The 25,371-nt window shown below is 54.8% G+C and overlaps 8 protein-coding genes across 8 annotated transcripts; 5 read left to right on the plus strand and 3 right to left on the minus strand.

Annotated features, from left to right (window-relative positions):
- The first annotated feature begins 2,667 nt into the window (after nucleotides 1-2,667).
- On the plus strand, nucleotides 2,668-5,598 carry LOC34623822 (antifreeze protein Maxi). The gene is made up of 7 exons (XM_026334517.1): nucleotides 2,668-2,850; nucleotides 3,183-3,220; nucleotides 4,148-4,238; nucleotides 4,289-4,741; nucleotides 4,865-4,957; nucleotides 5,256-5,357; nucleotides 5,500-5,598. Exons 1-7 carry the CDS (start codon nucleotides 2,668-2,670, stop codon nucleotides 5,596-5,598), a joined length of 1,059 nt encoding a protein of 352 aa, XP_026190302.1.
- A 1,992-nt stretch (nucleotides 5,599-7,590) lies between these two features.
- On the minus strand, nucleotides 7,591-8,289 carry LOC34623823. The gene is made up of 2 exons (XM_026334518.1): nucleotides 8,278-8,289; nucleotides 7,591-8,076 (listed from the first exon to the last, which is right to left on the minus strand). Exons 1-2 carry the CDS (start codon nucleotides 8,287-8,289, stop codon nucleotides 7,591-7,593), a joined length of 498 nt encoding a protein of 165 aa, XP_026190303.1.
- Nucleotides 8,290-8,502: 213 nt separating this feature from the next.
- LOC34621047 (lipoyl synthase 2, mitochondrial) lies at nucleotides 8,503-11,521 on the plus strand. The gene is made up of 6 exons (XM_026334519.1): nucleotides 8,503-8,554; nucleotides 9,477-9,772; nucleotides 10,002-10,099; nucleotides 10,333-10,452; nucleotides 10,611-10,728; nucleotides 11,009-11,521. Exons 1-6 carry the CDS (start codon nucleotides 8,503-8,505, stop codon nucleotides 11,519-11,521), a joined length of 1,197 nt encoding a protein of 398 aa, XP_026190304.1.
- A 454-nt stretch (nucleotides 11,522-11,975) lies between these two features.
- Nucleotides 11,976-12,722, minus strand: LOC34621046. The gene has a single exon (XM_022734272.2). The coding sequence runs from the start codon at nucleotides 12,720-12,722 to the stop codon at nucleotides 11,976-11,978; it is 747 nt and encodes a 248-aa protein (XP_022592640.2).
- A 2,166-nt stretch (nucleotides 12,723-14,888) lies between these two features.
- Nucleotides 14,889-18,469, minus strand: LOC34621045 (dynein regulatory complex subunit 3). Its single transcript, XM_026334520.1, has 7 exons — nucleotides 18,097-18,469; nucleotides 17,269-17,437; nucleotides 16,756-17,118; nucleotides 16,327-16,432; nucleotides 16,032-16,149; nucleotides 15,269-15,635; nucleotides 14,889-15,144 (listed from the first exon to the last, which is right to left on the minus strand). The coding sequence occupies exons 1-7, from the start codon at nucleotides 18,467-18,469 to the stop codon at nucleotides 14,889-14,891; spliced, it is 1,752 nt and encodes a 583-aa protein (XP_026190305.1).
- Nucleotides 18,470-19,703: 1,234 nt separating this feature from the next.
- On the plus strand, nucleotides 19,704-21,674 carry LOC34621044 (cilia- and flagella-associated protein 251). Its single transcript, XM_026334522.1, has 4 exons — nucleotides 19,704-19,770; nucleotides 19,891-20,058; nucleotides 20,227-20,849; nucleotides 20,982-21,674. The coding sequence occupies exons 1-4, from the start codon at nucleotides 19,704-19,706 to the stop codon at nucleotides 21,672-21,674; spliced, it is 1,551 nt and encodes a 516-aa protein (XP_026190307.1).
- Nucleotides 21,675-22,354: 680 nt separating this feature from the next.
- On the plus strand, nucleotides 22,355-23,005 carry LOC113146611. Its single transcript, XM_026334523.1, has 4 exons — nucleotides 22,355-22,435; nucleotides 22,499-22,538; nucleotides 22,634-22,733; nucleotides 22,810-23,005. Exons 1-4 carry the CDS (start codon nucleotides 22,355-22,357, stop codon nucleotides 23,003-23,005), a joined length of 417 nt encoding a protein of 138 aa, XP_026190308.1.
- Nucleotides 23,006-23,622: 617 nt separating this feature from the next.
- LOC113146612 (uncharacterized protein C1840.07c-like) lies at nucleotides 23,623-24,964 on the plus strand. Its single transcript, XM_026334524.1, has 3 exons — nucleotides 23,623-23,646; nucleotides 23,761-24,050; nucleotides 24,229-24,964. The coding sequence occupies exons 1-3, from the start codon at nucleotides 23,623-23,625 to the stop codon at nucleotides 24,962-24,964; spliced, it is 1,050 nt and encodes a 349-aa protein (XP_026190309.1).
- Nucleotides 24,965-25,371: the final 407 nt, after the last annotated feature.

Consider the following 25,371-nt stretch of genomic DNA (forward strand, 5'->3'; position numbering starts at 1 on the left):
GCAGTTCCACTTTTATCACGGTCTCCTCTTCCATAGGCACTGTTTTCTCAGGCTACGTATTCAGTGGTATGTACTATCCGTATGACTGCAGTACTCTCAAACCCATAAAGGAGTCTCCTGGAATGCAGCACAAAGAGAGAACCTGCCTAGACAGAGCTTGTGGCTATTGACTACTTGTTTTGTCTGTTCGTAAATCTTCAGTTCCACGAGCTGTATACAACAGGATGCAATGTTGTGCATATATGTGTTCATCTATATATACATATATATATATATATATATATATATATATATATATATATATATATATATATATGCGCACTACTTGCTAAGTGCACCTAGCTGTGAATGCTCAGGTTGCTTAGGGGGTGCAGCAACGCTCTCTCAAATTGTCACTTTCCCCTGCTGTGGGGAAGCTCTCGAACGTGCGGGGAGGGGGAAAGAGGAGCTCTTCTTCAACACTAAATCACTAACAGTAACTGTCTAGTATGGTTTCATTGAGTCTGCAGGAAAATACCTCCCTACCGAGAACTCAGGTCCAGCGTTGAGCTAATCACATGGCACCTAGACGTATGTTGGGTGCTTTTGAATAAAGCCCAAAGATGCGAATGCGTGTGAAGGCCAGGTGTTAATACAAGGTGCAGCTACTTACACGCCAGCCATCCTTCCTCCCTTCAAGCAATAATCCTGTGGGGTGAGGGCAAGAAGAAGGGTAATGTGATTTGGAGAAACATTTGATGAATTTCTGTGTAGTTTGGACACGGTTTTCGCACTATAAACCTCTCGTGAACCCCTTGAAAGAGTAAGTAGTACCCCGTGTGCCCTGTGTTCATCACAACATGGCGCACGCCCCTGAGTTTGCATGATTCTGCGTAGATCGACACTTTCTTTTTTTCTAGTCTGTTTTGGTTGCATGAATGGCCACTGCTGCGTATGTGAGGGAGCATGTCATACCAAAAGGAAGTTGCCCCAGGTGTCGTTACCGCTTGTGCTTGCTGCTGTTAGCAGAATACGCAACTTTGAGAAGAGCACATAGCCCTAGCTAGCTCGCCCAGTTCAACTTAGAATGCATACGGCATGCCCATGCTCTGGCAACTGTATGTAAGGTTGGGTGGGGTTGCTGTTCCACGGCCGCAGGTGGATGGGCGGGAATGCCCCCTCCAAATCCCTCATTATGCCTCCAGCAACAAGGAAATTCTCTTTGGATTCTCAACAATAAGTACTATACAACAGGGTATTTAACCCTTTTAGAGTAGAAGCAGCAGCGTCTACGGCGACTTGCTGGCAGTTGCCGCTGTGGCTGCCGCTGCATGCACAAGCAGCAGGAGCCATTCCCTCTGCATTGCGCCCCCCAAATCCTCTCGTCAATGCAAAACCTACTCATTGTTTCCAGCTTTCTGCTGCAGCAGGAGTAGCAGCAGCAGACGAGCTGCTGCCTCCGTCATGCTGCTCTGGCCCCGCAGCAGCAACCGCAGCAACAGCAACAGTAGGAGCAACAACAACAGCAGTCGCAGCAGCAAAAGTGCATGCACTGCCCTCTGACGGCTGCTGCGGCCATAGTAGTGGCAGCAACTCATGCAGCGTTGGCTGGGGTCGTGCAACGCACACGCCTCCCTCCACGGGAATGCAGAGCCGGGAGAAAGCCGCTTCGGCGTGAGGTGTTACTACACCTGAAGAAGCAGCTGCTGAAGCGCATGCAGGGGCATCAGCTGCTGCGGCGGTAGCAGGAGCGGAGAAGCAGCGAAGCGAAAGCAATCAAAACGCAATCACCATGGACGAAGATTTGCCACGCAGAACGCTGTGGCAGCAGCGATCCTCCCCCATGGGGATGTTCGCACCCATGCAGCACAAGCCGCAGCCGCTACAGCAGCTTCCAGAGGGCTTGGTGCACAAGCCTTCACATGTGAACTCAGAATCAGCCGGGGAAGCAGTACTTGCTGCCCTGACACCACAGCCGTCGGGTGCAACACTTTCCCTACAGCCTCGATTGCAGAGCAGCAAGCGAAACAAGAGCAGCAGCAGCAGCACGTGCAGCGCTCGTGGTGTGCTCTCGACGTCGGCATTCGTGGGCAGAGCCACGCCGCCACTCCAGTTGCCGTGGAGTAGCAGCACCACTCGAAATTCTGATGCTGTCGCTGCCGCCCTGCATGCGACGAGTCCGTCAGATACTGCTTTCCGTGTGCAGCAGCAGCAGCAAGTGAGCTCTTCAGAAGGCAGCGCCAGAGGACGGCTGCAGCCGCACATGCGCTGTGGCACCCTCCCTGCCAGCGCAGGCAAGAAGGGGGGGGGATATCAACTGCAGCAGCAGCAGCAGCAGCAGCAGGCTGCTGTACGGCAGGATGTCTGCTGCCCAGTGACTCGGCTGCTTACCAGTGCAACTTCTGCATCGGATGTCGCATGCGTTGCCCCCTCTTTGCATGCGCTGCTGCAGCAGCAACTGCAGAGCCAGCAACAAGGCGCCTCGCAGCCGCTGCTAAGCAAGCACCTGCCTGGAGCGGCTGCTGCTGCTGCTGCTGCTGCTGCTGCACAGACACCTGCTGACTTCTCGCTGCGCGTGGCTTCCGAGCAGCAGCTGCTGCTGCAGCACGCTGGATACTGCCGACGCAGCCACAGCAACAGCTGCCGCTCAACGGCAGAGGGAGCTGGCTCTGCAGCAGCTTCTGCTCGATGGAGGCTGCACGAAGAGGAGGAGCAGCAGGCGCAGCAAGTGCAGCGACTACAACCCTCAGCGGATGCCGCTTACTGGAGGCGTCAAGAGCGGCGGGTGCAGCAGCAGCAGCTGTACATGAGAGACTTGGACCAGGCGATGTTTCCCTCTCGACACGAGGCGCAGGAGCAAAGGCAGCAGCAGCAACAGCAGCAGCAGCAACAGCATCAGCAGCAACAGCATCAGCAGCAGGATCAGCATCAGCAGCAGGATCAGGAAGGAGAGGAGCAGCCTGGTAGCGGTGGACTGCTGACTCGCGCCTCTGCTGTAGGACAGTCTCTGCTAGTCAAGGGAATGCATCTTGCGAGGAATTTTCTCCGACCTAATATAAAAGCAGCTGTAGCAGAGGGGGTTGACAGAGAGGAGCAGCAGCAAGAGCAGCAGCGAGAAGCGCAGCGAGAAGCGCAGCGAGAAGCGCAAAGCGGGTGCTCTGCCTCTCGCACACCGTCGGTCTGCTCGCTCAAGCGCTTTTTAGAGATTCCAGCGCCTCCCAAGCGGAAGCTTGCCAGGACGGTTCCTTTGGATGCTCTTCTTCGGGAGCAGCAGCAGCAGCAGCAGCAGCAGCAGCGGCAGCAGCAGCGGCACTGGATGGTAGAGCAAGGCAGCAGCGTCGCGCTGGAAGACGTTCCGTGGAAGCAGCAGCCGCCAACATTAGTCGAAGCACCCGCAGAGCAACAGGATATCTCCATGTGCAGCGAAGATGCCACACAGGGGAAGCTGCAAGCTTCGCTGCAGCAACTGCAGCGTTTTCATCGCTGCAGACACCAGGGCTTCTCGCTGCTTCGCGCGCAGCACTCTCTGCAGCGTCTGGCCGCTGCCTTCGCAGATGAGCGCGAGTTGCTGCTTCTCCAGCAACATCACCGGCGGATGCAGCAACAACAGCTGCAACAGCAGCCACAACAGCAGCCACAGCCACAGCAGCAGCAGCAACTGCAGCAGCAGCCACAGCAACAGCAGCCACAGCCACAGCAACAGCAGCAGCAACTGCAGCAGCAACAGCAACAGCAGGATCAGGGGAAGGAGCTCCAGCCTTACCATTTGACTACTCATCTGGGGGGGCGCTTTCTGTCTCTGCATGCGAAGCTGCTGCTGCAGGAAGATTCAGCCGTCGCAGCCGCGGCTTCGGCAGCCAATCAGCTGCTGCTGCTGCAGGATGTCTCCTCCCCAGACGCCATGGAGGAAAAGCAGCAGCAGCAGCAGCTACAGGCACTGCTGCTGCAGCAGGACTGCGGTGCTGACTTGGTGTTGCTGCTGCAGCAAGTGGAGCAGCAGCAGGATGCAGTGGAAGAGTCTTTGCGACTGTTGCTGCAGCAGGCTAGAGCAACGGCAGAGGCTGCAGCAGCCGGATCGGCAGTGGCAGAAACCGAGGCAGTGGCTGCAAGCAAAAATACCACGCCTGAGCCGCAGCAGCACGAGAGGGATGCAAGGGGACATGCGCAGCGTCGAGGCAGCGCATGCAGCAGCCCTAGCACAAGCAGCACAGGGTGCAGCAGCAGCAGCGGCGGCTGCAGCAACAGCAGCAACGCCAACAGTGGCAGCGGCAATAACAAGGCGGAGAGCGAGAGTGGAATCTGTTCTCAGGCTCTGCCAGCCTCAGATCCAAGGGCAGCAGCGTTGGCAGAAACAGCAGTCGCGGACGGTTTTGCCGTGGCGGCTGAAAGTGGCGAAGCAGCAGCAGCAGCAGCAGCAGCAGCAGCAGCAGCAGCAGCAGCGGCAGCAGCGGTGAACAGTGGGGTTGCGACAGTGCAGCAGAGTTTGCAGTGGGACGGGATCCTTGGAATTTCTGATGAGGCGGTGGCTGCACTGCTGCCAGCTGTTGCCACAAGCAGTGCAGCAGCAGCAACAGCAACAGCAGCAGCAACAGCAGCAACAGCAACAGCAACAGCAACAGCAGCAACAGCAACAGCAACAGCAGCAACAGCAGCAACAGCAACAGCAGCAACAGAAGCTTTTAATCTTCGTGGTCTTGAGATGTATCCTGAGCTGTTGCGTGCTCTGCTGTCTCTCCTACCCGGCGAGACACCAACTCTCGGGGTGAGCGTGTTAAGCCGTTACTGCTGCTGAAAAGTGCTCGCTCGCTTGTCTGTTGCTTGGGCATGTGGCAGAGCCGGCTGTTTATATGCGCCTTCGCCCTTTCTGTCGTTCGTGGTGCTGCAGGCAGTCAACTTCCTTATTGCGACATTCAATGCCATCGATCTGCAGCAGCCTGTTGCACCTGCTGTCGCGACACCGACAGCGGAAGCACAAGCAGTACGCTAAGCGCCCCCATACACGGGCACCTCTGCTGTTGCGGCTTCTCTTCCTGCTGCATTTACTACTGCATTTGCTGCTACTGCTTTTACTACTGCATTTGCTGCTGCTGCTTTTACTACTGCATTTGCTGCTGCTGCATTTGCTGCTGCTGCTTTTACTACTGCATTTGCTGCTGCTGCATTTACTGCTGCATTTGCTGCTGCTGCCAGAGTCTTGCAGAGTTGTGCCTCCTGCGTCTTGTGCGTCTGCTATGTGCGGGTGTTGCGTTCGCTGTTATGTTGAGTCTGGTCTCTAGGTTCCTCTGGTGTATGCTCTAGAGGCGCTGCCAATGAGCTGCAGCGATTTGCAGCGGCTGCGCAACAGCCAGAGTGATTTGCTACTAAAGGCGCGCGATATTGTGAGTTGACTCCGTGTAGAAGCATGGCATGTCTCTGAACTGCTGTGGTGAACGCATGTTTGGATGCAACCAAACTGAAGGGGCACTGTTGCAGGCAGGCACGCTACTACTCGGCCCTTTACTGCTGGTACTTGCGTTGCAGGAAAGTCACCTTCAGCGACTCGTCAATCGCATGCAGCGGGAGCGCCAACACCAGGCAGCTACCTTGCTTTTGCCAGTATACGGCGAGGGCGCAGCGTAAGCCGTCTAAGTCTGCAAGCCTTGAACTCCGCAAAAACGCTCGAGCTTTGCGCATTGAAGCCTGAATTTACAAAGAGTGCGCGCGCGAGGTGTGAATTTCTGCAGCTTCCTCATTGTCTTCTCTCTCACCCCGGAGCTAGTAGAGGGCAGCAGCAGCAACGCCAACAACCGCAACAGCAGTGGCGCTGGCAGCAGCGAAGGCAGCATGCGCGTTCAGTGTACCTACACCGTATTGGACTGTCTTGGGGCCGTCATACAACGGCAACAGCAGCAGCAACAACAGCACTTTGCCGACACCCTCGCGCTGCTTTTGCGCTCTCGGAGGGGCCTTTCTTGTTTGGCAGGAGGGGTGAGTGCTCGTCTGACGGGGTGTTAGAGCGACTGCGGATGCTTCTGTCTCGCATAGCGTCAAGCAGGCAGTCCTCCGTCGAGTGGCCTTTCTTGAAGGCGGCAGTCTTGCGTTCGTCCGCGCTGTGGTTGCTTTGCAGGTTTTACAAGCCAGTCCTCAGTGGGAGATGCAGTTGCGAATGACGGTGTTGATGCCATCACCAGATGCCTCCGAAGACGACGCACGGGAAGAGCAACCACAGCCTCAGGAGCGCGCCCAGCAGGACGCATGTGGCGTTGAAGAGCCTGCAGCGCAAGTGCCTGAGGGGTCGGCTGGTGCGCCCACTGTTGTGGCAGCAGCAACAGCTGCTGCTGCTGCAACAGCAGCGAGCAGGGAGATCCAGCTTCTCAGAGGGGAGAGCAGCAAGCGCTTGCTGCAACTGCAGAAGCAACTGCAAGAGCTGCAGAAGCAAGAGCAAAGGGACTTTGCAGCAGACGCGATTGGCATCGTCCTCTTGTTTACTATTGAGGGATTCTTCACGTAAGCAAGCAAGCGGATGTTGCTCTAACACTGAAGCTGTCGCCCTCGTTCTTGTCTGCTGCTGCATGTCGACGTGTTGGTGGCGCTTTTTCGTATGGCGGGTGCCTGCAGCGGCCACTGTGCCCGCGAGTTACCGTCTGCGGGGCTCTACGGTCTTCGCCTCGCGTATCTCTCGCAGCTTCTCGAGGTGTACGTACACTGCAATTCGCCGCAGCAGCGGCTGCGTTTGCATGCGCTGACGGCGGGGAGCTCGCGCAGGAACACCTCTGCCGTTGCCGCTGAGCGCCGGAGGAAGCGCCAGCAGCAGCAGCAGCTGCTCCGAACGTTCTCGGGTGTATGCACACCCCGCAGTTTCAGTACCTACTCGCCCTCCGCTGCAATCTCAAGGCGCAGCAGCTTCAGCTGCGCTGCTACAGCTGCCGGCATTCCTAGGCTTATTTTATAGCTAGCTGGCTGCTCCTACGGCGGCACAACTCCGCAGCAGCCCTAAAGGGCCACTCTAACCTAACAGCCACGTTTGCTGCATGGCGTTGTGAGAGCTTGGCTTGGTGCCCCCTTGCGATTTCCACCCCCAAGCCTGGAGTCTTCCCGCCTCCCTTCCCCTCCCCTCCCCTCCATCTCTCCTGCATAAGTTTCAGTCCTAGGGCCTTTAGATTTGGCGATAGGGGGCTAGTCTAGAGGATATGAAAAGTCGGCTCGGCAGGCTTTCGGCTGCATGCCACGCCATCGAAAGACGCACACACACACACCAGGGGGTCTCTGAGAGGCAGCCGCACGATGCCTATTACTGGTGCTGCTGCATCAACAGCTATCGCGCTTCGCAACGACATTTATCGTCGCGCTCGTGAGTGTACACCGTCTGCATATACGGGTAGTGTCTGGAGCCTCTGTAACTGCTGCTGGCTACAGCAGAGGGAGCCGCGAGCTTTGCCGTTGAATGCATCAGACTGATCGCTTACGTCCCCTTGAGCCTACTGCATGGCCTCATTCGACGCCGAGCACTAGCGGCTCCTAAACATGGTGGCGCGTTCCTAGTCTGCACGGAGAGCTAGAGACGCGCTCCCCCTTCGAGCTTTCACGGAAACACCTGGAACAAACGCTGCCTCGGCTGATGCCGCTAGGTAGCTAGATGTCATTTAAAAAACCATATTCAGGCAGCTTGCCGCCATTATTAAGGAAATAGACCGCAAGCTTCAGCCAGCGCTTCAGCGTACTGGCCTTGTACGGCTCTACACCCCGTTCTGCAATATCCACTTCTGCGTTGAACGCTGTCTCGATTTCCTCCTTCTTTTTCTTGAGCGCAATGTTCTCTCGGTTCCGCTTTTTCTCCTGTCGATCCCTCTGTGCCTGCTTGATCTCCTTTTTCGAAACTAGTGTGTCCCCCTTAAACAGCTTCAGCGCACTAAGGGGTGCTTGGCTCAGGCTGTGTGGTTCCCAAGTAGATGTGCGCGCCCTCTCCCCCCGCTTTCTAGCCTTGCGGTCGCTTCGGTGGTCCTCACGGATATCTAGTGCGCCGTTTTCGTCGGCATCTGCAGGGGACGGTGGAAATGTAGAAGCAGCAGAGAGTTTGCCGCTTGGAGGAGCTGCCCAACCTCGCGGGGTCAGAGGCAGCTTCCACGTATCGGGGAGCTGTGGAACCGTGTCTTCCCACCCTTCTACGAGAAAAGGAATGCTTTGTTCGACGCGATCCTCGCTCGTTAGCCAAGAATCCTGCCCCTCCTCTGCCGCCGACACGCGCAGCAGCTGCTGCAGCAGCAGAAGGCTGAACACCGGCAGAGACAGTCGGCGCCTCCCCCAAAGGCGCGCAGATACCCCGCCGTGCATCTTGCTGCTGCAGCACGCGTTGGCGCTGCTGCTGCCACTCCGACGGCTGCTATCGAGCAGCACGAGCCAGGCTCGCCGCCTTCAGCCGCTCTGCCCTTCCACAAGCATTCCTCAAGGTGCTGCGACAACGGATGCAGCGTTTGGAGGGCTGCTGCAGCGCCTCGGGGAGCTAGGACGGCGGTTCAGAGCGTAGCTGCCGCATAACCGAAGGAAATGGGTGCTATTGCCACAACCAACCTAAAATTCCCTCGCTTCCAAGAGGAGAGCCAGAATCGCTGCTAAAACCTGCGGAGACTTCGAAAAGAAGACTAATGCTGGCGCGGTGACTGGCCGAAGGGGCGGGAGCGGCTGTCGTGTCGTGTCGTGTCACTTTGGCGGCCGTTGGAGATGAGCGTTCGGGGGGGGGAGTGCCTCCGCTGATCCTGTTTTAATGCATATAAGCAATTTACCTGTCAACTTGCGTTAGTAATTCAAATAATGGAAAAGCGTAGGCTCGCGCCACACAGTAAAGTGTAGGGGAGTTGCGTTGTGGCAGCCGTTGGCTAGGACTCATCTCCGAGGCATCGACTGCTCCCGCCTTGCGCGGCTAAGGCCTTTTTCGATGGAATGCTCTCCTGTTTCCCTTCTTTGTTTGCATCTAACCCCGACAACAGAGAAGCACGATAGCCGGCAACACACAGTCCAGCAAAGCCGTGGCTGCTGCGGAGCGCGGCAACTGCTGCAGCAGCAGCGGCCTCTCGGGTATGGCCTCCCAAGTGTACTGCCGCTGCGGCAGCAGCAGCAGGCGCAGCTCTGCACGGGCAAATGCGCCGTGCAGCAGCAGCCACGCTGCTGCTGCCTCACCTCTGCTGCAGGGAAAGTGGCAGCCGCTATGGGGGCACGGGGGAGTCTGGAGGGGGGGGGGGGCCTGCTGGTGCTGCTGCTCTTGCTGCACGCCGAAGTCTCTGCAAAGGCTTTGCACGAGAAGGCAGTCAGAGGCTCTCTGCACGCACTTTCCCATGAACAGCTCGTAACGGGAGCCCGCACAAGGCCTACTGCCACGGCTGCCGAGTCTCCTGCTGCGCTCGCGTTTGCTGTGGCTCACGGCATCGAACGCAGCGGGAGCTGGAAGAACCAGCGCCGGCAGCCGCTGCAGCGGCATCAGCGAGAGCCAGCGACAGCAACTGGAGGCGCAGCAACGGCGGCAGCACGCAGCTGCACCCCTCTTTTCGGAAATTGCTGCTTCTCTGGAGGGGCGATGCCTGCATCCGCTGTCAGCAACAGTAGCAGCAACAGCAACAGCTCTAGCAGCACTGGATGCTCCCCTCCCTCGCAGGAAGGCGTGCTTGACGGACAGAATTCAGCAGACAAACCCAAAATTCCCCGCGTTGGTCCTTCTACTGCAGGACCCCGTCCTGACTGGTTTCATGTGCCAGCTCCCAAGGGTGCTGGCTCTCGATTTGCACTGCTCACAGAGCAAATCCGAGGGCTCAAGCTCCATACAGTACATCACAGGAGGAGCCACGATCCCTGAGCACGCCCGTCAAGCCTTTCGTGATGCGCTGGAGACACAGCTCTTGTTTTCTCCAAGCGGAGGGAGGGAAAGAGAGGAGCTTGAAGGGGTCATCAAGGCTTCCGATGCTACGTTTGGCGGCTGGCGAAGGGGGTGCAAGACTGTGAGTGCAGGACTGTGACTGCAAGACTGTGAGTGCCGGGTGTATGCGCGCGCGCAGGTGTGTGAAGAGGCCAAATGCCCTAACATCGGAGAGTGCTGGGAGGGAGGCACAGCTACGCTGATGCTCCTGGGGGATACTTGTACGCGAGGCTGCAGGTACATTTTCACTACACGCATGCTGCTTCGACCCCTCCTCTCAAGTGTACAGACCTGCTGTGTGGAGTACAGTGTGTGCTAGTCTGAATACTGCAATGAATACTGCAGTGAATACTGCAATGAATACTGCAGTAAATACTGCAATGAATACTGCAGTAGATGGCAGGTGGGAATTCCGTCCTATCGGGTGAGATGACACTTGGGAATTTTAGTTTGATGCGTTCTTCTTGCAGATTTTGTGCAATTAAAACATCTGCGAAGCCCCCGCCCCCAGATCCTCTAGAGCCGAAGAAAGTCGCCGATGCCGTTGCGCAGTGGGATATCGATTACATTGTGCTCACCAGCGTCGACCGGTAAAGTATTTTTTTTTGCAATTTCCCCCCTTGATCGCTAACTACCGCGTCGAGAGGCTCGAGGCTTGCCGTGCAGGGGTGCCCAGAGGTGCAAGCAGCAGCATTCTCCCTTGACCTTCTCGAGCGCTTGTAGGCGGCTTTCGCTTTTTTCGGCTCAGAGATGACATGCCGGACGGCGGTGCGGCCCACTTCGCGGAGACAGTTAGACACATTAAGGAGAAGAAGCCAGATATGCTCGTCGAGTGCCTTGTTTCTGACTTCCAGGGCATGCGATCGGTAAAATAAAACCTGAACTCGTCTTTCAGCCCCAATCTATTGTCTTACCCTGCACGCGAAAGGCGCCGCACACGCTGCTGCAGCGACCCGCGTGTTTATGCTGTCCAGGCATGCATGCAACATGGTTAGCACCATGACCGATGCAGAACGCATGCAGAATGCATGTGCGACAGCGCGGATGCCTCCGCCCCCCAACTTTCCACTTCCCCTCGCCCGTTCGTCTGATCCATCCGCTCACGGGGTCACCCTTTCGTTTGGCTTTGCGCTTTTGCTGCCTCAGTCGGTGTCGCTGCTGGTCAACTCTGGGCTTGACGTGTATGCACACAACGTGGAAACTGTGCCGCGTCTTGCGCCGTTTGTGAGGGACCGGCGTGCCTCCTTTTCGCAGTCTCTGTCTGTGCTGCGGATGGCAAAGGAAGAGAAGCCTGGTCTTTTCACAAAAACCTCCATCATGCTTGGGCTGGGAGAGACGGAGGCAGAAGTGGGGGAGGCCCTTAAGGCCATACGAGATGCTGGCGTTGACGCCGTCACCCTCGGGCAGTACCTCCGCCCAAGCAAGCAGCAGCTCGGCGTTGTTGCCTTTATCTCGCCCCAACAGTTTGAGGTGTACAGACAGCTCGCGCTGGACCTCGGATTTCGATACGTCGCCTCAGGGCCCCTGACAAGAAGCAGCTACAGAGCGGGCGAGTTTTACCTCTCCTCACTTCTCAGGGGCAGCGTCGCCAAACTGCAAGCAGACGTAGGGGGAATCAAAGGCCAGTACACCACCGTTCAACAGCCAGACGCCAAGTAAGTCATGCGGAGGCAACAACACGACTAGGCGCTGCGACAGCAAGCGCCGCCGCTGCTCGCTCCAGAGGGGGCACTACTGTGTGAACTCGATAAAAAACTTTTGCGTGTAGAGGCCGGTAGAAGCAGCAGTTACTGCTTCCGCTGCTCTTAGTGTACAGTGCTGACGCAGCAGGTGACCCTTGCCAGCCTCTGCTGCCGTGAAGCAGCGGTAGCAGCTCACTTTTGAGCATTTTAAGGCAAACTAAGCCCAGCAGCCCTTTACAGCCACAGACTTAGATGCATATCAGCAGGTGCAGCAGTTGCTGCACCTGTTCAAGCTTTCGTCCCGTGGGCCCTAGTACCGCACGCAGACGTGTTGCTGCAGGGGCTGATGATGCAGCCGCCAATATAGTGGCAATAGAAAGTCTAACTCATAAGTACACGGTGCGAGGAGGAGCCGCAGCAGCAGGCAGGCACTACTCATCATTCGTATCTGCCCACTTGAACCACCACTTCCTCAATCTGTCCGCAAAGCTTCTAGGGTTTAGGGTTAGTGTGTAAAAGTCCAGGTCGTCGCGGTGTACTGACACTTCGTATGCGCGCATGCTCCCACAGCGATCCACCTGCCACTCCTCCCTCCTCAGCAGCTCCCCCAAGATTGGACTGCTTCTCCGATGCAGTAGGGCGTCGACTCTCTCTTTCAGCGTGCTGACAAAGCTCGGCCTCTTCTCTGCGGCTGCTGCAGCTTCGCGCTGCCAACGGTGCTGCTGCATGTCATAAACGACAGCGGCAGAAGTAAGGATACGGGGGGCTCTACAGCTGCCGAGTGTCTGCACCTCCACATTTTGTATCTGGAAAAGCGCCTGCCTGAACAACGCTTCCCGAATGCTGTTGCTCACTGCTGCAGCGCGCTGCTCATACAAGCTGATGCTGTCGCTACTGCCTCTGCTGGTGCTGCTCTCGCTGCTGCTGTATCTACTGCTGCGACGCCGACGGGCTGGCGTGACTGTCGTGCTTGTGGGAGTGGCCAGAAGCAGACGCGGAGTTGTATCAAGCTCCTTAAACACGAACGAGGGGCACCTCAGCAACCCGGATGCTCCTGCTGCTGCTGCTGCTTGCGAGTGCTGCTGTTGCTGCTGCTCTGCCGCCGGTAATTTTTGCTCCAAAGGGCCGTCAAAGGCAGCCCGCAGCCACTCAGGAGTGCGACATGCAGGAAACTCCATAGTTGCACGGGCAGCAACAGCCGCTGCTGCGTCGCTGCTATTGCTGCTCCCGCTCTTCTGACGTCTACTCTGATTGGAATATCTGATCCTGCTAACACTGGAAGAGCTGGCATTCAGCGGCTGGAAAGTCTTTTCTCGCCAACATGGCGCAGTCGCTCCAAGTTGCACGAACCACCCCAAACGCCCCTGATCCGTAGTACTACAGCCTTGCGCCTACATAGGGGGTCACTCAAAGCGCTGGTAAGGCCTTCGCTGGCGCAGAATCAACAAACACGCAAACAGGCACCTTGCTATTTTTGCGCATGCACGCTGCGCCAGCGGCTGCTGCTGCAGCCCCACACCCCTATTGGGCAACAGCACAGCCGCATAAAACGTGCGCTCTTCAATCTCGGGATAAAGTTGAACGTCTACAAAATTAAGCCGTGAACCTCCAACGCCAGCCTGTGCGTTACAAGCCGGAGTCTCGTTTCGCCACATTCGCAGTGGGAGCAACAGCAGCAGCTGCAGCAGGAGCAGCTGAAGGCGCTCTTCCCTTTTTGGTTTCCCCAGACTGTTTCGGCCCATAAATATCAGCGCGCAGCGCCGTTCTTTGGCAGCAGTGGCAGCCAGATCACGGAACGGTGAGGTGCCTGCGAACCGCAGTACTAGCCGCAAGGGCCTTAGTACGAGTTCCCTTCATAATAGCAGTAGTACAACCCTCCAAGATGTTTGGAAGCAGCAGTAGCAGTAGTGGCAGCAGCAGTAGCGGCAGCAATGGAGATAAGGGGGCCACGCTGCAGGATGCACAGCAACTGTTGAGCCTCATGGTTCTCAGCGTCCTCAATGAGGTGCGTCTGGATGTCTAAGTAGGGGATGTACTGCATGCTTCACGAGTTAAGATTCAAGAGGCGACCTGTTGCTCGTCTTGTGCAGCCTGCCCCTGCTTGCCAGCTTGTCGGCCGCGCCTTGAAGCCTGGCGCTTAAAGCCTTGCGCTTGTGTTTTATTGCAGCAAGTGCAGAAAACCTGCTTCGAGAAGTGCGTCGCAGGAAGCAAGTTTTCTGATGAGCTGAGTAAATCGGATCAGGTCTGCCTCGCCAAGTGCATGGATAGAATGTAAGCACGGGTATGGGCATATATGTACATGTATATATATATGCATAGGTACTGCGGGCGTTGTATAATTTTCGGCGATGCCTCTGTTGGTATGAATGAAATTGGGGGGAAAGAACAGATTCTCTTGTCAGACAGGGCCCTTCATGCGGGAGTAAAGAGAGTTTTTTTGCGCGTTAATTGGTTCCTTGTATTCTTGCCAGTGTGGTATACAACGCTGTTCCTGCTGCAGGTATGAGGCGCATGCCATAGTAGCCCGTGCATCCAGTGAGATGGCGCAGAACCTGCAGCAGAGCGGTGGAGGCAGTTTGTGAATACGCAGCAGCGCTTAGAGGAGCTGCTTCAGCAGCTGTACTTTTCCTTCTCTGAGATCAACACTGAGAGCACTCCTCGGCGAACTCGGCTGGACCAGCCTTTCTTAGGCCCTTCGGCTTCTCCACAAGCTGCTGTAGGTGCTGCTGTTGCTTTTCTGCCTGCGCATCCTCCAGGAAGCGCTGAACTCGTGTGCAGCAGCCGCTTTGGCGGCAGAAGCTGGCACTTGAGACATCGTGCAAAACAGATATTGCAGCAGCTGCAAATGCAGAGATGCAGAGGAGCCTCGCGCCGCCGTATCGTCAGCTGTGGCTGCGGCGGCAGTGCGCGTCAGTTCTCTGTGTTGTAGCGAAGTCTTTAGGAAGTCTCTTCCCCGGAGCCTGTTTTGCGACACTCGAGGTCTTCCTGGGGGGAGTTTGTTTTCAGAACCCCATGCTGGCGAACTTACACACTAGAGTGGAGGTAGAGAGACGGGGGAGAGGAGCAGTCACAGAAAGGGGCCAGGGGGGAAGTGCGCCACGATGGGGGGAATGCATAGGAGAGGGTAGAAAAGGGGGGAGGAGCACAAAACAGATATATCGAGGCGAGGGAGGGCGGAAGAAAGCTTAGCAGACGCAGGGAGCATGATGAGGGGTGATCAAAGGCATGAGGCCCATAAACAAACAGAGAAAGGGGGAAAGGGGGGATCAACGAGAAACTGCTTTTTGTACAGAGATGGATCGATCCCGAACAAAGTTGAAATGATCTAGCGTATGTAGGGTGAATCAGGTCATTAAATCTTTATTAGAGAGGGCTGCTCTGATTCTTGCAGCAGCGGCAGCAACCTGTTGCTGATTTGCTGCTGTTACCGAATGGAATTCTTGGATGCGGAGCCGGTGGCGCACATGCTGCCGTCGCCTCTCAGCAGCAAACCACTCTTTCTGCTGCTGCTGAAGTCTCTGCTGCAGTAGGTCCTCCAACACTACTACTGCTTGCTGCTGCTGCTCTCCCAATGCGCTCACAGATCCCAGCAAGTCCTCCCTGAACTCACGCATTCATGCCCGAAAACTAATGGTGCCTGGTACAGGGCTGAACAAAGGGCTCAATGCGGTAAAGATGCTCGCCTTTAAGGTCCAGATATCACGGACTTAAGTGCACGGCTTGCCTTTTCATGAAGAACTGGGCCCTTGGGTCCTTTTCCTCTACTGCTTCTGTGGAGAGGAACGTGGTGATTTCATGGCTAGCTGCTGTGGCTAGTTGGGATGAGAATGCCTTGATATGAGTCTCTATCTGTCTGAAGAGGTCCCCTACCCGCTCTAACGCCAGCTTCGTGGCAGCCTCCGCCTCCGACTCCATAGCAACAGTTGCTGTGGCCAGGGCCTCAGCGAGATTGTGTTCATGCTCCAGCAGCGCATGCGATAAAGCCTGCTGCTCCTCTTCCCAGCTTTTCTCCAGGGAGGCGCAACGGTCTTCCATGGCAGCCAAGCTGGAAAGCGACAATGATTCGCCGCTAATGCGAGAAGAATTAGATGCTGCGGTGCAAAAGGCCAGTCCACGGTCCGGCAAAGCTGGATGCCTTTCAGTACAGTGACTCTAGGTAGACTAACTGCTTCTCTTCATACCGTGTGGTTTATGGTTTGGCGTCTATCCGTGCATGAGGCTCTTGGAGCAGTTAGTTCGTTGGGAGGCTCTAAAGTGTTACCCCAAATCCGAGTCTACATGGAGCATCCCAAGCCTCAAATCCCACCTCTGAACCCCCAACGTACATACAGCCTAGGCTTAACAATATCTGTCCTCGTGTCTTCTTTTATGCCTCTCAGAGCGTGGTTTGGGGGCAAGGTTTTACGCCCCACTCCAAAATCGTCATTGATTAAGCCAATAAACACCGAATTCCCTGCTCTGAACCCTAACTACGCCTGTTGACTTGCCTGCGTCGTCCGTTTGGCTTTCTTCTTCCATGCGCTCTGCAATGACAGCAATAACTTCTTTGCTAAGCTCCTGCAGTTGCCCTAGCACTGCCTTTCTCCGAGTTTCCGCCTGGCGAAGCTGAGTCCAGATCCAACACACGGCATCGCATGTGCTAGAGAACAGGTAAGCAGGGGGCCAAGGAAACGAAGGCATCCTTCTCTATTTGGAACCTCCGGAAAACTATCTAAGATCATCCACAGTGCGAGCACATTGCTCAGGTATAGGGCCTAGACCATGGGGTTTGAGGTAAAAGACCTCATAGAGTGCATGCTTCTCCGCTTTCGCTTCAAGGTCTGCTGAGGCAGCTCTAAACGATCGCATCCGTTGCTGCAGCGTCGATCCGTTTTGCTCTAGTGCCTTCCTGCACCAACGCTCTAGAGATGAGTGCTCAAAAGGCTGAGCCTTTGTAGACACGGCTGGCATGAAGCTCGTCACCCAACTAAGCGCATTTGTGTGAAGTGACGCTGCAAATGCGGATGCGAACGCCACCAGCGTCGCCGGGAACAGGCCAACCCGGTACACGTTTTATAGCAACGGTAAGAGCACCAGTCACCATGCCAATAGCAGCAAAAGCAGGAAACTTACGATGCTTGTGGAGACCCAACAGAAAGATCAGCAGCAGCAACGTTTAGAATCAGCAGCAGCATCATGAAATGCAACAGGGGCTATAGCGTGCAGTTTTACCGCGTTGCAGCGACGAGCGCCCCAACTGTTTGGAAGAAGTTATCTCTGTGAGACTGCAAGCAGTTGAGGCACTGAACCTCTGGAGGTAGCTCCTCCCCAAAGATATTAGTAACAAGCTCCTGTGGCAGCTCAAACCATCTTTCCACACGTTGCTGGTGCTGCTCCTGCTCTTGCTCGTGGTGTTGCTGGTGTTGCTGCTCCTGCTCATGCTGCTGTTGTGCGCGGATCAACTCGACCTGCTGTTGGTAATGGTCGGGAAGAAGCCCTTCTGCTGCTGCAGCTTTCTCGGAAGGCGAAAGAAGTCTAAAGTCCAAATACTCTAAGGACGGAAGGAGAGAGAGAATGCGTCTCCTGCTGTTCTCTGTAAAGCAGAAAGGGTTGCCCTTGATGCAGAGACACCGGAGGCGAGGCAAGCCTCGCAGCCACCCCAGTTCCTTATACTGGCTTATTTGATTGTTGGTAATGCATAAAACACTGAGCATTTTGCAACCTCGCAGCCCATCCAGAGAGGATATGCGATTGTAACTAAGTGAGAGGTCACGGAGGTTGGGTAAGGCCTCCAGACCCTCTATCACCTCAATCCTGTTAAATGAAAGGTCCAACCAAAGCAAGGAGGACAAGCAGCTCAAGGATCCTCCAATCCGTCGGAGCAAATTGTTGTCCACTCGCAGGGATTCCAGCCCTGACAGTCAGGGAGACAGAGGTTTCGTGTAGACAGCCAGGTAGTCCAAGAGAAAAACACCGAGAACGGAAGCAAGACACAGAAACAGACAAGAAAGGGAAAGTACTTGGATGTGCATCCAGCTCGGTAATGCTTCAGACGGGTATCGAAAAGGCAGACAACCCTTGATATGTCCCCAAAGCAACGCATGAATTAGGCTCTCCGTAGCCTCGTTTTCCTTGAGCCTGTGCATGCGGCCCTGCCTATTTAGGTTTTTTAAACTACTTCTGGATGTTTATGCTTATATATATCGGTCTCTTCGAATGCATCCGCCCCTCCCCCTCAGTCACTCTGCCTTTTGATGTGCTCTGGCCCAGACTCTCTCGTGCCCCTTGTGTTTGCGTGCCTCGTGCTTTCCACTATTGGCGCTCCGCCTAACTTGCTTTTGTGCGTATGCGCCCTTCTTTTTGTGTCTGTTACAGCTGGACTGCCCGTCATAGACAGCCTGAGAAGGAGAGCCACTGCCTCTCGCGAAGTGTCCCTTTGCCTTCTCGATTCCCGCTGTGCTTCTCTGTTTTCCCCTTCCCGTGAAAAGCAGTCCTGGTAACTTTTACAATGCATCTAAGGTCAGGGCTTAGGCTTAAGGGTGTATAATGTAGGTTCGAGAGCCTCAGATTTACTTGTGAAAGTTTCCAGATTGCTAAGTTGAATCAGGTTCTGGTTGCTAAGTTGGAGACACTTAACGTTCGGAAAGTCCGCAGGAGTGACAGGAGCAATGACTGCTCCTTCTGCTGCCTCTGCTGGATCCGCAGCTACAGCACCAGGTATCTGTACAGCAGGGCGCGCTGGGTGCAACTCTGTTACGCCTTCGCACAGCATACGAACACCCACTACTTGTTGACCGGGCAGTGGCTCCTCCTCTCCCGTTGCTACCATCGCCGCTGCTGCTACCGTATCAGGGAAAACACTTTCGCATGCGGTTATTGATGGACCATTTTCGATGCCGGTGGCCACGGCAAATCCTACACCACGCTGTACACCAGGGGCCTCCATTGGCCTTGGAGGCTTTTTGCCAGTGCATCACCGCCACATATGACTAGGCAATAAACCTTATGCAGTTCCTTTGTGCCAGAGAAAGTGAACCCTGAAGTCAATGCCCCCAAATCGCAAGTCTTGAAGGGATAACAATGAAAACTACACTTTAAGGGCGATTCGGCGGCTGCATCTGGGGTGTTTCCTGCGGGAGCCTATAGAATGTGGGCACTGAAGTACTTTGAATACCCTCTAGAGGGCGCTTTTATTCCAGTGTACCACAGAAGCTTACAGATGTGCCCGCAGAGGGCCCCGTTCAACATATGCCGGGGGGGTCCCCCATCTCCCATGTACGTACATCCCTAAGAGGGTAAGAGATCTTGGTGGTAGTGTATTGATACTTAATAGTTTAATGCGTGATATACGATCAAGGGCCCCATAGGAGTTAGGTGGGATGCCCAAGTTGCAGAATCAGCACTGCCAGCTGTGGCGGGCGCACACAAAGTGGCTACTGCTGTTCATGTTGGAGTTGTTGGCTTCGCTTAGTGTATTCATGGAAGCATATGCATTTTAATTCTACTTTTCCCGTAGGACTGCAGACATCGTTTTTCTTCTCTCTTCTGCAGGAGCTTTTACGGGCAAGCCTTTTTAAGAAGCCACTTGAAGCCACACACTCAAGAAGGCCTGCTGCTGCTGTTGCCGCTGCTTCTAACTAGGAAGGCATAGGGGCCACTTCTTCCAGCAGAGTTGCTGGCTAGTGACAGAGCAAATACGGGCGCACCAACGAGCAGGTGGGGGCATCAGCGACTGCCGCTGTGGGAGACCAGTGGACACTTGTAACGGTAGCCTGTGCCGCACACTTGCTTTTTTTGTTTTTTTGTTTTCTTGTTGTGGATCCTAACCAGAGTTTGGGCTGTACATATGCCTCAACAGCCTCCTTCCGCAAGTTGTGTTCTTGAGGAGGTCTCCCAGGAGCAGCCATAGCCGCGACTCTGCAGTCCATCCAGTAGGTGGTGGTTCTTACCAAACAAGAACCCTCAGATCAACCTGATAAGGAGCAGCAGCTGGTGCTAGAGACACTGTTAGCTATTTATGCAGTGGTTCGTAGACGCTGAGAGAAGCAGTACCCGAGGAACTCCACCACTACGCGACATTTTTCTATGGCATGTGCAGCTTGATGCATGGGTTGCAGGCTCGCAGCAGCAAGCGCGTCACTCAACGTAACAGTGCCGATACAAGAGACGTTACGGACAAGATGGGACTGGCAGAGAGCACCGTGGAGGTTCCTCCTGCCGTGGAGACAACGGCAGAGGCACATGCCAGTGAGTTGCTGCCCATTACCTACCCGTAGACAGTGATCCTATGGTAAGGCCGAGTGCATCTTCCTGTAAGTAGAACGGTGTGTGTACGCGCTGCTGCAGGTGGGGGGGAATTTATCCCAGCGACAGCCACAGGCGAAGGGGCCCCGGCGAAGGCGTTTCCTGGGATTTCAGTGGGCTCTGCATCCACAACAGATGGCGGGGAGCCTCCCGGGAAGGACGCAGGGGAGGCAAAGGATTCCACAGCGATGCCACGTGTTTCAGGAGAGGCAGACGAGACGGAAACCGCAAGCTCTAAACTAGAATCTGCGGCAGCAGGAGTTGCTGCTGCGGCGGCTGCTGCAGCACAGCTGCTAAAGGAGGAGTCCATTGAGGCTGCTCATGCAGCAGCAGTGGCTGGAAATACACTCTCTTCTTACTTGTCGCTGTCTGCTGTGGCCGATATGTTTAGCGCAGAAGAGCAGCAGCAAGGGAAAGAAGGGCAGCAGGCGCCACAGGTGCAGGAGTCCGAGCAACAGGAAGAGGAGAGTGAGCAAGAGGAAAAGGAGAGCGAGCAACCTGAGCAGGCGAGCGAGCAATCAAAGAATGAGCAGCAGGAAGAGAAGAATGAGCAGCAGCAGAAGGAGCAGGAGAAGATGCAGCAGCAGAAGGAGCAGGAGAAGGTGCAACAGCAGAAGGAGCAGGAGAAGATGCGGCAGCAGAAGGAGCAGGAGAAGATGCAGCAGCAGAAGGAGCAGGAGAAGATGCGGCAGCAGAAGGAGCAGGAGAAGATGCGGCAGCAGAAGGAGCAGGAGAAGATGCGCGAAGAAGAGGACCAGAGTTCACCAGAAGAGGATGTAGGCACCCTGGAGACCTATATGACCATGGGCTTTACGGGGATAAAGCAGCTTCTCTCTGGAAACTTTTTTTCTCAGGAATCTTCAGAGGTGGAGACCCCTTTGACAACACCTCCAGCTGCACGTTCGACAACAGCGGAGCAAAGGGGAGAGGAGTGCTCAGAGCAACAGGCAAGGGAAGGGCTAGAAGCTAAGAGAGACACAAGAGAAGAGTCGGAACAACAACGGAAAAATGCAGCAGCAGCAGCAACGACAGCAGGAGCACCAGGGCAAGCAGTGGAGGAAGAAGTAGACGACCAACACCATAGTGAAACTTCCCCACAGACTGCTGGAAAACCCGAGAAATATGTGAAAACACCTTCAAGGGGACCTTCCGAGAAAGTCGTATTTGAATCAAGTGCTGAGGCTGAATGTTCGCACGATGCAACGGCGCAAGAAGGCGACCCTAAAAGGCGAGCCTCCAAGGAGGTTCTGACACACGAGTTGAAGGCAAAGCCGGAAGTCTCACAAAAAGCCGCCGCAGAAGCAAGCAAGCAGGCCTCCCAGGAAGAGGGGCCCTTTGCAGCTGACACAGAGGAGCAAGCTGGGATGGATAATGCACAAGCAGCAGAGGGCCAGAAAGTCTTACTGGAGAATGCCCCTAAGGCAGGATCTGCTTCGGCTCACCCCACCGCGCTACAGAGCCGCACCAGTGCAGAGAAGCTGGCGCGTGAAAAAAGCCTTCAGAGGATCGGATCAACAGGCAAGGAAGGCAAGACCACCCCCAGCAGCTTAAAAACCAGCCTACTTCACGAAGGGAGTTCTCAAGGCGCACCTGGAGCAAAACTCGGCTCCAGCAAACTATCTGCCGTTACAGGAAAGACCATGGAAAAGGATCGTGTGGAAAACCCATTGAGGACAAACTCGAATCCCATTCGGCCCACTGATGGAGACAAGAGCGATGCTGCTGCACGTGTTGGCGTTGCGGGTTCTGGTGTTGGGGGAGTGCAGCGTGGGCTCTCTCGGGGCCTCTCACATGGGGCCAAGGGGCCTAAACCCCCTCCGCTTATGAAGTCAGACACGGGGAAGTAGTCAGCCTATGTACTGCTGGCTGCTTCCTGTAGCAGGGGCGCATGTTCACGCTTCAGGTTTGCAGGTCACATGGGATAGCAAGTAGTGAGAATCTAAAGAAGGGGGCATGCAGGACGACGTACAGTGTCCATCGTCAGAGTAAAAGTTAAGCCAATAAGCTGTTGCTTGGTGCTTGTGAAGGTCAGGCATCCGCAAGCAAACAGATAGGGGGCACTTGGTCGCTAGCTTCTTAATCAGTCCCTAGAGTTTGTTGCTGGAGAGGATGAACAAAGCAAAATGATTAAAAGGCATTGCCTGGAGATTGAATGTTTTTTTATCATCGGATATCGGGTGTGTACCGCATTCCTCTGCCAGCTTCATAATGCACCTTCGAGTGTATGTCCAGCTGATACAGCACATGACTATTTTACATGCAACTGCGGACAACCGTTTCCGCTTGTTGTTTTCTTTTGAACATTTTGCTGGAATATTCCTTCATCGACCCACATAACGATGCAAGACACTACAGTTCGTTTGTTCATGAAATTCGGCCTGGTGCTCATTGTTCACGCCTCCTTTGCGGTTGCCGACAGGACGGCGCAGCAGGCGCGATTTCTGCCAATTGGGCCCGTAAGGAGAATCATAATGCTACATAAAATCATACTTCGTTGACGGTCAATGCTGTTTCACTGCTCCCTCTAATGCTTACTTTCCACCAGGGAGCAACCACGAGTCTGAATGCTGCGCTTACTGGTTCCCCAGACTTCCAAATTCGTATCCATGTGAGTTCTCGCACTGCCTCAGCTTCCTTCTCGGGTTTATCATGTAGGGATTGGCACCATCAGGCTCCAGTAGAAGACACTAAGGACACTCTTGCGTCCCTGGGTAAGAAGACGATTGGGAAGCACATCTTCATAATTTCTACATTTCGTGTCTTTCTGCTAACTTCCATTTGCTTATTTCCGCAATTTAATGTCTAGACTCCCTCCTGAAACTTGAGGAGGCGGAGCGACGGATGGATGAAGAAGACTATGCTGCTGAGAAGCAGCGAATGCTCAATCTACACAAGAACAGAATTAGGTTTGTGGCATCCATTTTTCTCCCGTTTAGCCATTACTTGTTGCAATGGTCACTTTTACTGTTTGCTTCCATGCAGGGACCTAGTCTTTGCTGCTTTTGAACCTCTACACGGAATGGTACGACCAGCAATACGTGTCCACACCACCGTACCAGGCCGTGTGCCCACTTTCTATTGGTTTCGCATACTTATTGCTTATTTTCGTGTACCGCAGATTCCCAACCCGATAACAACGGAAGCGATCGAAGGTATGCGTAATCTCTCAGAATTTTAAAAGCGAAACCAATAGATTTTTTTGCTCAGCATACCGCGCTATCTACGCCTCTTCGTCACATGGATGAAGCAGCCCCAAGAGACGACAAGAAGTATCCGATGTGTCCTTCCTTTTATATCTTATCGACTCGAATGAATACAGCACGATCATCAAGGGGGCGCTTTTCTCATTTTGTTTCGTATATGCCGCCTTTTATGCTCTCTTCATACCCCCTGAATTAGCAGCACTATGAACTGGAGCCCCAGCAAGGGGCCACCCTGTTTTTGCTGCAAACCAATAAGCACGTAGCCCATTTTCTTTGCTTCGTTTGTGTCTCTCTGTTCCACTTCTTGGTGCGGGATCTTTGCGAACAACCCTGCAGTACATCTCTGCCAGTGACTTGCCACTCGCCGAGGGCTTCCTCCACCCGGTTGTCTGTTCCTCAGAAGACGTAGGCGGTTTCTTTTCGCGTGTGCTTCGTTAGTCTTTCTGTTTGATTATAGGAGCGTCGTACTCGCTCGGGCCTCTTCGCCGCACGGGGGCAGCAGGCTGGCTCCCTCCTGCTCCGCGTTGTTTGGGCCCCTCACTTTTTTATTATTTCTAAAATGGTCTGCTGTTCTCGTAGAAGTACCTGGAGGATGACAGCGGCAGCAGCAGCTGCTGTTGGAGCGGTGTTTGCATGTCTTACAGTGCCCGTGTTTCCGTATCCTGCTGCCGACGAACTGGCTCATGAGGGCTCTGGCTCTTCTGCCCTCTCTGACCCTGCGATGCCCGAGCTTGAAATGAAGTGGGAAGGGCGAATAGTAGCTTTGGCTGATTTGCACGGCGATGTTCTCAACACCCTTTTGCTACTGGAAGCACTGGGTGTTATCGATAGAGAGACGCGCAAGTGGAAGGGAGGAAACACTCTGCTTATCCAGACTGGCGACATCGTAGATCGAGGCCCCGACGGAAAAATCCTCTATGATTTGTTCATGGAGTGGCAGGTGCAAGCCAGAGAGGCTGGTGGAAAGGTCCTGCAGCTCATTGGAAACCACGACGCCATGAACGTTTGTGGAGACTTCCGGTGAGAAATACTCGCTAAGCTTCAGAGCATTGTTAAGGGGACCGGCCGGGCATTTCGTGCACAGCCTTTGCAGTCCTCCTTTTACTTGCTGTGATTGGCGGAGTCTGTCTGCTCTAGTGCCTCGTGTTTTCCCAGTGATACCGTTTGCCGCGTTGCTGTTTTCTGGCGCGCCGTTCAGGTATGTACATCCAAACGAGACAGCACAGTTTGGCGGTCTTTCCGGCCGGCGCGCAGCTTTTTCTGATGAAGGAAAATACGGAACCCTGCTGCGTTCTTTGCCCGCTGGTGTGAATGTCAACGGTCTCGTCTTTACCCATGCGGGAATTTCTCCTGCTTTTGCTGCTCTCGGGCTTTCGGGAGTGCACCAGCTGCTGGGTGAAGAATTGCGGGACGGCTGTGCAGTTCATCACAGGAAGCAGATGCGAGAGTTCACATCTGGGGGAAACAGCCTTTTTGCCTCTGGGGGAGAGGGGCCCCTCTGGACCCGTCTATATACCATGTCCCCTCCGCACATTGCCTGCCCGCAATTGAACAAGGCTTTGAAGCATCTGGGAGCCGACATCATGGTGGTGGGGCACACGGTGCAGGAGAGCCTCCGTGTAGAAACGTACTGTGAGGGTAAACTCCTCGCTATCGACACTGGTATCTCGAGATACGTGGCAAACTCACCCAAGGCCCTCGAGATCACCCCCAACGGCGCAGTGTATGAGGTGTCTGTACGTCTAGAGGTCACGGAGAATTCCGATGACACAAAAGCTATTGCCACAAGTGGCAGAAGGAAGCTGAATACGTGGCCTCTAAGCTTTTATTCAAAGAGGCGAGCGCCGCCACAGGGCGGCAGTCGAGGGCAAGGAAGCCCAGTGGGAGCCGCTGAGGCTGGAGATTCCATCTCCTTCACAACAGAGGAGCTCTAGTAGACTCGTTTCAGAGGCCTGAGTGGACAGCACGGGAGAAGGCTGGCTCCTTACCAGGAAGGGGGCTTTGGTGCTACTGGCAGTCACTGACTGGGACGAAGAGAAGAGCGAAGAGAGGGAGGGGGTGAAGTACAAAAGGCTTTCAAGGCTCTGAACTTGTCATATGGTGACTCTGTCCCCATCATGTGAAGGCTTTTCCTCTTTATTTCTACAGTGTTTTTGGTTTTCTCGTAGATGCATTGATCCTATTGTGTTTTAGAGTCTCCGGGGGACGGTCCTGCAGTCCCTTTTTTCTCCCGCCTCATTCACTGTCGCTGTTGCCAACGCCTTCAAACTTTAGCTCTAGGCTGTAGGCGCAAAATGAGGCTAGTGAGAGTACGGGGGTTTTGTTTGTCTTGTGAACCCAC

The sequence above is a fragment of the Cyclospora cayetanensis genome, unplaced genomic scaffold (assembly GCF_002999335.1).
Source record: "Cyclospora cayetanensis isolate NF1_C8 unplaced genomic scaffold, CcayRef3 CcayRef3_contig_44, whole genome shotgun sequence".
Taxonomy (NCBI): Eukaryota; Apicomplexa; class Conoidasida; order Eucoccidiorida; family Eimeriidae; genus Cyclospora; species Cyclospora cayetanensis.